Source organism: Condylura cristata, unplaced genomic scaffold (assembly GCF_000260355.1).
Source record: "Condylura cristata isolate star-nosed mole 26May11 unplaced genomic scaffold, ConCri1.0 scaffold00003, whole genome shotgun sequence".
Classification (NCBI taxonomy): Eukaryota; Metazoa; Chordata; class Mammalia; order Eulipotyphla; family Talpidae; genus Condylura; species Condylura cristata.
In genome coordinates, this window is record NW_004567104.1 from 33,832,977 (window position 1) to 33,847,349 (window position 14,373).

The window sequence follows — 14,373 nt, forward strand, 5'->3', positions numbered from 1 at the left end:
CACTACCATTAGACTAGGCTCTTCTACAGGGGAAAGGTGAATATAATTAATGGCCTATGATTAATCTCTGAATAGACAATATTCCTTAATAAATGCGAGTTCATTACCTAAGCCTTAATTATTTGCACAAAAACTTGTTTGATATCTTCAGGACTCTTGCTGTTTTTACTTACAGAAGCATTATTCTCAGAAACAATTATTAGCAGAGAAGGCTTTTTAAACTGATTACTTAAACTTTACACATTAGAAAAACTTTTTCTATGGAAGGTATGAATGGTGTCGTTAGGCACCTTAAGGACAGTGAGACAATATATAAGTATGGAGCCTAATGGAAGAAAAAGTTCAGATGAAGTTAGAGATATAGTAGTATAGGCAGCAAGCAATGAAGTATCTAAGAAACCAGAAAGGGTCCCCAAACAGGCAAAATTTCCAGAAGAACAATGCAGAGTCAGACCTTCTGCAAATACCAACAGGCAAAGTGAGGCAGTTTCCCAATGATAAATACAAAACTTACAAATGAAAAGCAGGAACAAAGTTATAACACTTTTAAAATATTTCAATAGAAATCACTTACCTCATCATAATAAACTCTCAGCTCTGCTCTTTTAGATTTCAAGTCCCAGAATACTACAGTACCATTTTCATAACCTATTAGCAGCTGAAAAACATGAATCGTTTTTATAATTCTAACATTATTTTTAACTTGCTCCATAAAATAGTGTTAACACAATAAAGTAACACCACACAAAATAAAGCTTTAGAATAGCAACTTTTCCGACCCTGAGTACACATATTTTAAAAACTTGCCAAATGTACTCTACTTCAGTACTATATTTTCTAATGAAATCTAATTCCAAAGGTAAATGTATTATTGGTTAAAATAATAGAAAATACAAAGTAGGGGCCTTCCCTGGTGGGGCAACGGGTTAAGCACAATGCTAGGAAGCTTTCTGCAGCCACTGCAATTCAAGTTCAATTCCCAGCCCTGAGGTGACCCACAGATTTCTCCTGCCCCCACCTGCCTGCTGCTCCCCTCAGCATTGTACTTCACTCTGTGTGTTCTGCTACCTACTTTGTCTCTGGTGAATTCCCTCACCTTCACACCTCTGGCCAGCACTCCAGTTCTTATATACATGAATACATAAATCTTTAAAAAAGAAAACATAAAATAGGCCAGTGTTTAACAATGATAATATTTCCCATTGATTTGCCTGTTATTGATTTTCTTAAAATTCATTAATGATATATTTTTGATGAAATTATTATATTATTCATAAAGATATTTCAATAATTACAAAAAACAGTGCTAAAAACAGAAACTATAGTGGCTATACTCTAATTACCTAAGGTTTCCACCTATGTGGCATAATGAGACCTAATTACTTACATCAACATTTTACAACAGAACATTTAAAAAACAATAAAACTGGCTAGTATTTTTAAAGAAAATAAAAATTTTAAATATCAGTTCATACATATAAAGTGTTACCATACTTAAACCTCACACAATAAATTTTAACACCTAATTTGATAAAATATTAGATGCTTTACTACTAAATTAAAACAATATAATGACTTGTTAAACTGGAAGTCAAAATTAAACACTGAGAATATCTCTTAAAATGATATTTTATATAGTCATGTATACTGTACTGAGAAGTGTTTTAACTTCAGCTGTTCTCATATACCATAGACAATGATGAATAAGACAGCCAATTATTATGATGAATATGAGAAAAATTTCCTATGTACTTTTCATATTCAAAGGAGATCTAAAAAACCTAAAGTCTGAGAAATAGGACTTAAGCAAAAAAAAAATGATTAAATTCTAACCTTTCAAATTTGCATTCTAATATATAATGAAATATCCTAAAATGCTGTTACATTCTTTCAAAGTAAACATATGAAAGAAGTTGCTTTACTATTAACAATAGCCTCATTAAATCACAATATAAAATATGAATCTCAAAATGACAAATTATTGTGATAGTGCTAAATATATGACATGGGAAATAGGAAGTCCTTTACTGTAAACAGATTTAATAGGCTAACTAATGGACAGTAATTGACAGACTGTTAAACAACAACTTGCTGCTATAGAAGACATACATAACTTAAGTAGTAAAATATTTGAATGTACAAGGATAGGAAAAGATATATATAAATTCTAAGCAAAGAAAATTGATCAATTATACTAATACTAAAGTAGATATCTTAGTTCAGGCTACAACAATAGAAATATCATAGAATGAAAATGACTAAATAACAAATATATATGTTTCATAATTCTGGAGGCTATAAAATCCAAATCATTATACCAGCATAACTGGTCAGGCTCTAGTTTCTGATTGTATGCATATCTTGGTCATAGCATAGTTTTATAGCTTATAAATGATGCTTGCTGGCATATATTTATATGTTAATTGAAACTTTTGTATACATCTCAGCCATGTTATATAATTGGTTGTGTCTGAAAACCTATCAGACCTCAAAGAGACTTAGGTTAAAACCAGATTATTCCCTGGTTACCTAGTGCCATACATCATGATTAACTGTAGGGACAGAATTATTTTTAGATCTCTTGGAATCAGTATTTGCTCTGACTTTTTAGCTAACAGTACTGAAAAAGTGAAAAGTTACTTCTCCAAGTAACCAAAGATGCTTCTGTTTCTATATTTCTATATGTACTTAGAAGAAGAGCCATTTCAGGATCTTTCTCAGGGCACAGCTGTTTTTTGTTTTTTTTTTTTCAATCAATGGCCTCTAGATCTGTGATCTGACTTATAGCAAAAAAAAAAAAAAAAAAGTGAAGTAACAGGATTTTCCATTTTTGTGGTCAATGTCCAGAGATAAACTCTTGATTTTTTTTAAACAATCCAAATCAAATAACATCCTAGTCAACCACTCGCCTACTTTTGCTCCTAGAAACATATTAATTATTGCCACTCCAGCCTTGCTGCTTGTTATGATAATTATGGTTATAGTGCCAGATGGTTACATATTGCCAGCTGGCTACTACTTATCCATTATATTTAATCCCCATGGATATCATAGAGTCTGTCACTGTGCCATCATCCCCTGTCAGTAAATGTAGAAAAAGATAACCACACCAAACCTTTAAGATATTCACATTTTTCTTTCATTTCTTGCCATGGTCACGGCTTTCTCTGTGGCAAGTTAACATCCCTTTTTACCATCTCATTACAGCACATTATCTGAATATGGAATTAAAAGGAGGAGTCACAGACTTAGCATAACTAGTCAACTTCAAGAAGTGGTACAGCAGCACAAAGTTGATTATCCTTGTCAAAAAAACAAAAACAAACAAGGCAGCCAAGGGTTCAGGAAAAAAATAGCAGCTAACAGAACTCAATGAGATATACAATATAGGTGCTCTCAGCTTAAGAGTACCATCTCCTCTTTGATAGATGAATTTTTATTTTGTTTAATAAATGGAATATTAGGGAGAGGTGATCTATTTCTGGTTTATACTGCATTTTTAAAAAAGATTCATTTATTTACATATACAGAACTGGGGTACAGGCCAGAGATGCTGGGGGTGAGAGGATTCACAAGAGACAGTGGGGAGTAGAACAGGCAGATTGACTAAGTACACTGCTGAGGGGAGCAGCAGGCAGATTCATGTGGATCACATCCAGGGCAGGGGATGGAACCTGCACTGAAGCGGCTGCTGCCAGCTTGTAGTGTTGTGTCCTAACCCATTGTGCCACCAGGGAGAGCCCACTGTATTTTTTCAAGGAAACTTAACATCTCTAATTTCTTTCACTTCACCAAAAAGCCTACAAGGGAAATTCCTCCTTCCAAGTTGAATTTATCCCAGAAATGGAAAAATGGTTAATGTATTTTTAAAAATTAAGGATCATCTTAATACATATAGAAACATTCAATAAAACCAAACATCATTCATACTTGAAAAATCTTAAGATATTAGCAATAAGTAGAAACTTTCTAACTTCATGAAAGCAACCAACTAAAGCTCCAATGTAAACATTTTACTTAATGCTGGAATCTCAAAAACCCTTTCTTTAAGGTCTGCCACTATATAGTTAGCCAACACTGTAAAAAGAATATATAAAAATACTTCCTACCCACTAAAAGGAATATATAAAAACAGTGGAAGACACAAAATTTGTATTTACTATGATTTTCTCTATAAAATATTCCAGATAATGTGGCAGTTAACAAATATAAAACACTCAGTGATTTATTTGAATACAAAATAACAAGAATCAACACTTTGTACACTAAAAATAACTATAAAATTGATTTTACTGACATTCACAGGAAAAATAAAACAAGGTACTTGGAATTAAGCTAACAAATACATGTAAAATTTGTGAAAAGTTATAAAGCTATATAAAAAAAGAAAGCCAATGTAAAATATATGTTATAGAAAATCAATGATGTAAATTGTCTTTAAGAATGTGCATGTTTCACAAGGGTGATTCAGTGATGGGAAGCCCACAGGGATTACAATTAAGATAAAAACAAAAAAGTATACAAAGTGATGTAAAAACAAACTGTTATATTATTAAAAAAAAAAAAAGAATGTGCATGCTTCAAACAAAATCCTGGTAGGGATTTATATAGAAACTGGTAACCTGATCTTAAAAATTCACACAGGAGTAAACAGTCAGAAAAAGTTAAGATGGGGGAGGGAGAAGAGGGAGGAGAGCCTATCCAATGGCAGGACATTTCATGCAGTTACCATTACTAAAGAAGTGTGAGATTAGTAAAATAGAGATAAATATATTATACACTATTCAATATATTAGTGTAATCTAATCTAATCTCCAGTATCCTCTGAGATTTATATATATCCTTTGAAGTTTATTTTGGACATTTGAACATATAAATAAAAGTGTTCATTCATTATTACTCAAGTAGTTGCATACTACGCTACTGTTGTACAATTCTTTTTAAAAATTGGCTTAAACTTTCCAATCATAACAGCACTCCATAACATGGATATATCAAAATTATTTATTCAATTTTCTATTAACAGACATTTAGGTTGTTTTCAATATTTTGCGTGGGTAAAATGGGATAGACACTGAAAGGTGGACTTTTTAGATCAAAATGAATGCTTTTTTTTTTTTTTTAGGATGTATTTATTCATACAGAACTGGGGTACAGGCCAGAGGCTCAGGGGCGATGAGAAGCTTCACCAGAGACAGACTGGGGAACAGAACAGCCAGTTCGATGAAGTACACTGCTGAGGGGAGCAGCGGGCGGGTCAGAAGAGGTCTGCCACGCCATGTGGCCACCTCCGGGGTAGGCGGGAATCGAACTCATGCGGAAGTGGCTTTAGCTTCTCAGTGCTGTGCTTTAACCCGCTGCGCCACCAGGGAGGGCCTGAATGCACGTTTTAAATGTTGATAATGCTAAACTACTCAAACTAGTATATATTGCTATATCTAGATGCTATTTCTCAGTGGCATTATATTATTGCTATTTTTTATTTTTAATTTTATCCCTGTCTCATAGGGGAATATGGTATATTGCATTGTCATAGTGATTATTGATGGGGCTACTTCCTTCTGACTGCCAAAACCTGCACTTTATAGATAAATGGTTTTCCCACTTTTAATTTTCTTATTCTCTATTAGTTAACTTTACTTCCATATTTTGAAATATAATAGCTGTTTTTTTTATTTGACATTATGTGGATTTCTTACTATCAAAGATGAGGATTTAGTAAAAAGTTCTGTGTATATATTGCATGTTCATATTTAGCAAATGTTTTCTCCCACTTTGTTTTCTGCATCTTATCCCGATTGTCTTGTTATGGTGAATTTCTTAAAAGTTCTTAGGTTTCATATCTTGCCTAAGCATGTTCCTACTTCATAGTATCAATCCTGTTTCTATAGTTTCTTCTTAAAATTTCTGAGTTGGTTTTTTAGCATTTATGTGTTTTCTGCATTTGGAATTTTCTTTAGTGAACAGTATGAAATTAAGCTATTAATACTTTCTCAAAATGTACAGCCAGTTGTCGAATACCATTAATTTCAGTAGCTTATTAATGCTCTGAAATATCTTTCTAAAATCTAAAAAATTCTCCCAAAGGCCTAAATAATTTCTGGGTTATCTATTTAGAGCTATTGTTGTTCTTGTATTCCTTTCTATTAATATCACAATAGAATTATTTTTAAAAAATGTCTTGGTTATTCTTAAACTTTCTCTTATGAATTTTAGCACAGTAATTCTGACAACAGATACTTATTAATTAATTTGGAGAAGTCCACTGTTGTTCCATTACTATTATGCACACTTACATTTCAGGCGCAATACTTTTTAGGCTAATTCTGTTTCTATCCTTTAAAAATAAAGAATCAGGCCCTCCCTGGTGGCGCAGCGGGTTAAAGCACAGCACTAGGAAGCTGAGACCACTTCCGCATGAGTTCGATTCCCGCCTGCCCTGGAGGTGACCACATGGCGAGGCAGACCTCTCCTGACCTGCCCGCTGCTCCCCTCAGCAGTGTACTTCGTTGATCTGCCTGTTCTACATCCCGCTCTGTCTCTGGCAAAGTCTTTCGCCACCCCTGAGTCTCTGGCCTGTACCCCAGTATGCACAAAAATAAATAAATCTTTAAAAAAAAAAATAAAGAAAGAATCAAATCTATGCTAAACACTTAAGTGTTTTCTGTAGTACTTACTTAGCAAAAATTATACACTTTAAGAAATATTTATAATGAAAATGATACTTGCAGTCTTTTGATGTTATCAACTTTGTTTCATTATTATCAAAGAAAATTAACATAATAAGAATTATTTCTATAATCTGGGATTTTCTATGTCATTACCTATTAACAAAAACAAGATTAACTAACTTTTTTTAGTATTTAATATTTAACTTAATACATTTTATTTAATATTGGCCATTTATTACCAAAACTGAAAAACATAAGTCCTTGATTTTCATATTGACAAGTTCAAACACAGATATTTGAAAATTAAAACTGTTCCATATGTTACATGCCTTCCTCAAAATTCTAGAATTAAATATCAACGTTAGTTCTGCCATAACTAAATACTTAATTTGGGACCATTACAGTGTAAGTAATCCATTCACTTATTTGCTTACTCATTCACTCAATATATTTTAATTTTAGATCACACTTAATGCTATGAATTGTGCTAGACTTTAGGTATAAACAGTAAGAAACAGCTTTTTCAAAAATGAGGAAAGTAAAAAAGTAATAGTACTGTAATACTCACTTTCCCTTCATCTCTTGGGCTATCACTTAAATGTACAACTGGACCTGGATGAGTCTTTGTAGATCTGTTAAATTAATTCAAAACAGTATTAAAACAAAAACATTCAAACACCTTACCATTAGAAACTGGAACAAGAAATTGTCATTACACCGGAATATGTTCCCAATATTTGGAAATCCAGTTTAGATTCATTTGCATTTTTTATTATTTTTCTTTAAGACTACCTTTTTCTCCTGTTCACTAAGGTAGGTCTGATTTTATTTTTTAAATCATGATTAAGAACATGGATTCACATAAAATGGAATTCCTCACCAGATCTAAGTCTCTATTTGAAATAAAACTTATACAAACGAAAATTTCTGCAGTCACAAGGCTGGTCATTTAACCTGTTTCAACCAAATTGCAAAGTAAAATATATACCTGGTATTAGATTTCCTTTGACATGAAATCTGATTTGTTCCTAAATAAACATACAGTGGCTCCTTGACTTACAAAAATACTCTAATTATAGCAAGTTTACAGAAAACTAAAACTATGCTAAAAAATTGGGAAAACTAGTTGTGTGTCATTTAGCTAGTTTTCTAGGATAACAAATATCAGAAAATTATAAAATTTGCTGTTAAAAGACTGATGTTCTGTCAATCTGACATTAAATTTATTCTACTCTGGTATTTGGCATGTTTATTTTACATCCCATTTTCTGCTTAGAAGCCTTCAAAACCTAGCTCCTGGCCTTGTTGTCCAAACTTCACAAATTGGTTTATGAGGCCTTTCTTTATATATATATATTCTGATTACCTCCTCAGTCTCATCTTTCATATCCTCACCCCAGCATTTTCAACCAACTAAACTAAAAATCTCTCAGCATGGAACAAAAACTTTCACATTCCATTATTTAAACCTATTCCCTCTCCCTGGGACACCCTCACCCCTGCCCCCAAAATCTTCATTTAACTGAAATTCACCCTTCATAAATAGAGCTTTCTTTCACAGATACCTCTCTGAGATCCCACATGCATATTAAGTGGCATTATTAATGGAATTACCACATGATATTTCCAATGGTTTTAAAGAATTTTTACTTAATTTCATCTTTATTAGATTGGAAGACTTAAGAGGAAACTATCTTCCAGGTTCATAGTTGTTTACAGGGTTTACGGTATCATAGTATTCAATGACTAAGTTTGAATGACTGTTACCTAAATACAAACTCTAAGCCATTTAATTCTGAATAACATATCCAAATTTAATCACAGGTAGAAAAAAAAAGGTTACATATGCTATCTAGTGCTAGGGCTTACTGAATAAATAGCTATTTTTGTGCTATAACATGGTTCGTATAGAAGTATTTTTTAATGTCAGTTTAGTTCTATAATACTATTCTATGAAGCGTTTTACAAACATCACTATTTCTATCAAAGGTGTGCTAACAGTTTCAGATTATCAATGTAACATATTGGGAACACTGATATTAATAATTTTGGGAATTGTCTTAATTGCAATTAGGAAATTTCGCTAAAGGTAGGAGCAAGATAAAAAAACACTGCATGAAAAGTACTTCAAGTAAGGGTTTAAAATAGAAATAACCTCATATCTCTTACAGATAATTTTGCATTGTCATGTTTAGAAAATGCATTAAAATTTGTTTAAAATTGTACTTACAAAATGACAAAATGACTTTAAATATGTATTCTCTTATTGTCTTACACATTTGACACATAAACAGGAAGTGGCATGTGCTTTCTAATGTACTTCAAGAGATAGAGCAAATTAGAGGCTAGAAGACTGAAAATTGGAATTGAAAATACCACAATGGAGGAAAAGATAAATAGCTGGGATTATACCAAACTAAAAAGTTTCTGTACAACAAAAGAGACATTAACCAAAACAAAGAGACACCCTACTGATTGGGGGAACATTTTGGTACTTCATACAACTGATAAATGACTGATCACAAAGATCTACAAAGAACTCACATGACTCAACAAAAACAGATTAAACAGGGACCTGCCTGGTGGCACAAGGAGTTAAGTCTCAGATCTATGAAGCTATTGGCAGCCACTGCAGCACAAGTTCCATCCCCAGCCAGGGAGCTAATCCACATGTCTCAGCAGACCTCTCCTGTCTCACTCCGCTGCTTCCCTCAAGTTTATTTCAGTCAACAGTGTATTTCAATAGATCCACCTGCACTGCTGCACACACTGTCTCTGGTGAATCCTCTCACACCTCATATCGGTGGTCTCCACGCCAGTTCTTATATGCATAAATACATAAAAATAAGTCTTTAAAAAATTCCAGTAAAAAAAAAATGGGCAGGATAGCTAAAAAGACACTTCTCTATAGAGGAAATGCAAATGGCCAATCAGTCTATAAAATTGTTCAATGTAATTTCTAATCAGGGAAATGGAGTTTAAAACTACAATGACATAACACCTTATACCAGTGAAAATGGCAAACAACAGGCAACAACAAATGTTGGCAAGGATGTGGTGGTGGGAATTTTATGGACATTAAATCTGAGGGGAGAAAGCATGCATTGTACAAAAGTGAACAATGATATAAAAATATACACATAAATATTAAAAGAAAAAAATATCACAATGGAACTGAAATCCATGGAATTACTCTCTTGGAAATCTGGTCTAAATAAACCAAGAAACAGTAGGTAATGCTGTCTGCTAATAATTTCTTGAGGTTATTTTAAGGACATTTTAAGAGGCACCAAGTTTATTTATGTTAGATTCTATTCTGATGAGTCATAGCATAAAATCACAAGATGAAAAATAAAATACATAAAGCTTCTTTAAATATCCTAATTTTACCGTTCCTTCATAATGTATTTTTAAACTCTTCATTTGTCCTGATTTTATAATTATAGTATAGACTATGACTACATATAGGAAAGTTAACCCACTAGTTCAGGTAGTATTAATTTGAACTATGAAAAGGATTTGTTAAGTAAATGAAAATGGAAAACAACATTACTAGAGTGGTGAAATATTTTATATGTTTAGATAACAAGCTCTTTTTACTTTAGCAGCATCCTAATGAACACAAGTGATATATCCACTACTATTTGTACTAATGTTAAATGTGTGTGAAAGTTCTATAACTTGATTTTCTCTTGGTTGTCTGTACTTTTTAATCAATAGACTAAGAATATTATTTTGTAAAGCATTAAGCTCAGCCCTATTCATCATTTTTATAAGATTAAGATTATAGGGAAAAATTCTTTCCCAAATTAGAAAAGTAAACAACATTTTTTGGGAGACATGTCTTTAGGAATAATGTTTTAATATATACATATAGAACATTAGATTACAGATGAACAAAACAGTTCATATAAATTAGAATTATAAATGAAATCTGTGAGTCACTAGTAGTAACTATCATACTAATTCTTCAATGTTATTAGTTAACTAGTCACTTTGTGGAAAGCACCAAAATAAGTATGGAAAAAAAAAGAGCAATGCATAGTGATTCTGTTCTGGAGTTGGGAGAATCATCATTAATAAAGAATATAAAGGAATATTGTAAGAGTGTAATGATTTATGATCTTCCATCAAGTAATATACATGCACACTGGAACAGGAATAATAGATATAAAAGCCAGAGTCAAGGTTCATGAAATAGGATGTTTTAAAGAGAGATTTGGAGAAAAGATTTGGAGAAAAATAATTATATAACTTAAAAATATATATAAACATACATACATATATGAGTTTGTAAAACTCATGTAAAACATGTTAGCCTGAAGTCAAACATATCATTAAAGACCTAATATGTACAATACATAAACATTTACTCAAGAAAATTGCTTTTTGGGTTAACACCGTGGGAATTTTTTTGCATGTGTAAATATCAACAGATGACTTTGGAACTCCATGAAGATTCACATTTGAGAGATTTCACATTTTTCCATTTTTCTAGTATAGAAACTTAAATATCAGTGCCAAAGTCAAACTGGAAAGCCATCAAATACATACCCAAATAGTTGTATACATTCAGAATATGTAAGACATTGACTCTTTTCTGAAGCAAGAAAAATCTTTTAATGAGGCAATAGCAGAAAAAGCTATCATCTAACCATTAAAAAATACATGCACTGATCATGCTTACTTTTATATAAAACTAAATGTGGTAATAATTTACTTTCCTTCCTGATTGAAGTGGCTATACCAAAACTGATTATAAAGAAATGATTTTCAGACATAACTTTTCAAATGGGTCTTACTATTTTAACATAAAAAAATGCAAACATAACCATTATGTTTGTGAAATCTCTCAAATGTGAATCTTCATGGAGTTCCAAAGTCATCTATTGATATTTACATACACAATTATTTATAGTATTTATTTATTTTGCAAAGTCTAAAGTTAGTTAAATAAGTAATATCTATTTTTAAAAGTCTTTTTTAAAATCTATTTATGCATACAGAACTGGGGTACAGTCCAGAGATGCAGGAGAGGTAAGAGGATTCACCAGAGACAGAGTGGGGAGCATTATAGGCAAATCAGTGAAGTACACTGCTGAGGGGAGCAATGGGTGAGACAGGAGAGGTTTGCCACAGCATGTGGATCACCCCAAGGGCCAAGGATAGAACACACACTGAAGCGGATGTGGCCAGCTTGCAGTGCTGCATCCTAACCTGTTGGCCACCAGAGAAGACCCTATTTTTAAAGTCTTAATGGTTTTAAAGTATTTTATCTTATTTAAAAAAATCATAAATTAGTTATGATGTTTCAAATAGCTCTATAACTTATTGTTACATCATAATATGAAATATTTAAGCCAAATAAAGTGATATTCAAGTTCAAACTTACAGTTCAATTGCCTTGTTCCACATGATAACATATCCAGAAAGAATGAAAGATTCAATATTTACAATATGTGTATTTCCTCTTTCTGTTCCAACATAGAGCCATTTACTCTGGAAAGGTAGATGACAGTAAGTAATTCTGAAAGAAAGAAAATTTCAATTAAAATATCTAAATTTTACACCTGGTCAGCATTATATTTTTCTTATACTTTCTATGTAGTGATAAATAAAACTTACTATATACTCAAACATCATTTAGTTTTTAATAGAAGGCATAGAATAATAGTATATCATTAAAATGATATCATGAAAATGACAAGAACCATTATTAAATATGTGCTTAACATGTATTAATATATTAATACATTTCTTCTATAAATAGCATTATGATATGAGACAGACATATTTTCTACTTTACAAAGAGAAACCTAATACCAAAATTTTTTATTTGTATTGCCTAGGACTGGTAATTAAGTGGCATAAGTGGGATTTAAAAAATCCATATATTTGGGCCCTCCCTGGTGGTACAATGTGTTAAAGCAGTTAAAAGTACCAATTTTCCTCCATATGGGATCTCTTGCTTGATGATCTTATTCATTTCAAGCAGAATAAGGTAGTCTATAGATTCAGTGTAAGCCCTATTTAATTTCAATGACACTTATTCACATTCTAAGATGTTTATGGAACCAAGAAGACTCTAAATAGACAAAGCAAATTCAACAAATAAGAGCAAAACTAGAGGTATTGTACCTGACTTCAAGCTATATCCCAAGGCTATAGCAATTCAAACTGTATAGTATTAGTATAAAAATCAGGATACAGTTCAGTGTAAGTGGAATAGAAGATCCCAGACATAAACCCAACACATAAGGTCAATTAATTTGTGACGAAGTCAAGAATATACAAAGGAGAAAGGACACAAAACAGTCTTTTCAATATATGGTGTTGGGAAAACAGGACAGTCATTTGCAAAGAATGAAACTGGACCCTTATCCTGCAGCATAAAAAGCCAATTCATACATAGAAATAGACACAGGAGTTTGGATAAAAAAAAATAGCAAATATCAGTATTGCATAGCAATTTTCACGGTTAAAATGTCTAAGAACTCCCAGTTTTCAGTAGTGTTGCTGAAGTAAGAGGTAGAATTATAACGATTGACTTTATAGTAAAAAAAAAAATAAAAAATAAAGCAATGTAATACATGAAGAGAATGCAATCAGAATTAGAGCTATTCCTTGGGCAAATACTACATTTATGTCTTATTATTACTGACAAACTAGACTTTTGATGACAAGGGGTTTCACTTTATGTTTAATGTCCAAACAATATTTTACAGAAGTAATCATATAATGTAATATGATCTGACTGATAGGTTCTTTTAAATTGCCATGTCTATACTTAATCTGTGCATTTTATTCAGTACTTGCTTCTACTTGGAATTCTACTTGAATTCATTTCATAGTACACCATCATAGTTTTACAGTCATTTGGCAAGAATAATACATTGTCAGAAATGACAGTTCCCATCAAACTGGCCCATGGACTCAAGGTATTTCTAGTCAAAATCTCAGTAAATTTGTAAAATTTGAAAACCTATTTCTAAAATTTAAATGGAAGTATAGAAGTAATAGTAAGGTAACTGAAGACATTAACCAAATTGAAGAATTTTTGTTATATTGAATACTACAAATTAACAACAAAAATATTTACAGGTACAGGAAATATAGATGAAACTTCTAATACTGAGCAAAAAAATAACATATGCAAACAACTTATATGTATGATGACATTTTTATAAATGTCAGAAGCAACAGACAAAATTAATCCATAGTGTTTGAAATCAGGAGAGTTTTTACACGTTGGGGTTAAGGAAGTAACTGGAAAGTAACAAGGGATGGATTTCTATGGTACCAGTAATTTTCATTCTTGATTTGTACATGTGTTACATAGACATATAATGATTTCAAGGTGTAAACAATATTTATAATTGCCTTATGATTCATAACACTTAAACACATCTAAAAATGAATAAAGAAGATTTTTTTCAGTACTGATCTCTTTAGAATATATTATATTCTGTTTAGCATTCTCTTTAGGATATATTATAAAAAGGTAAAAATGGTTTATAATATGCTATATGTAAGAAACACATTTTATATTTATATATATGTTAATACAAAAATTGTTATATTTAATTTTTCCTTGTATATGTACATAATGTATCTCTGGAAAGATAGTAACACTACTTGCCTCTGCTGATGGGGACTAAGTATCCAGAGAATGGGAGTAAAAGAAAGAACTTTTGCTGTATAA

The 14,373-nt window shown here is 31.7% G+C and overlaps 1 protein-coding gene across 3 annotated transcripts in view; it reads right to left on the reverse strand.

Moving 5' to 3' along the window:
• STXBP5L (syntaxin binding protein 5-like) overlaps positions 1-14,373 on the reverse strand; it is a 150,325-nt gene that overhangs the window by 99,175 nt on the left and 36,777 nt on the right. For all 3 annotated transcript variants that reach the window (XM_004675175.2, XM_012734655.1, XM_012734654.1), the window contains exons 6-8: positions 12,064-12,198; positions 7,240-7,303; positions 575-658 (exon numbers count right to left, since the gene is read on the reverse strand). In XM_004675175.2, the coding sequence (XP_004675232.1) occupies positions 575-658; positions 7,240-7,303; positions 12,064-12,198 (283 nt within the window). The remainder of the gene's footprint in view (positions 1-574; positions 659-7,239; positions 7,304-12,063; positions 12,199-14,373) is intronic.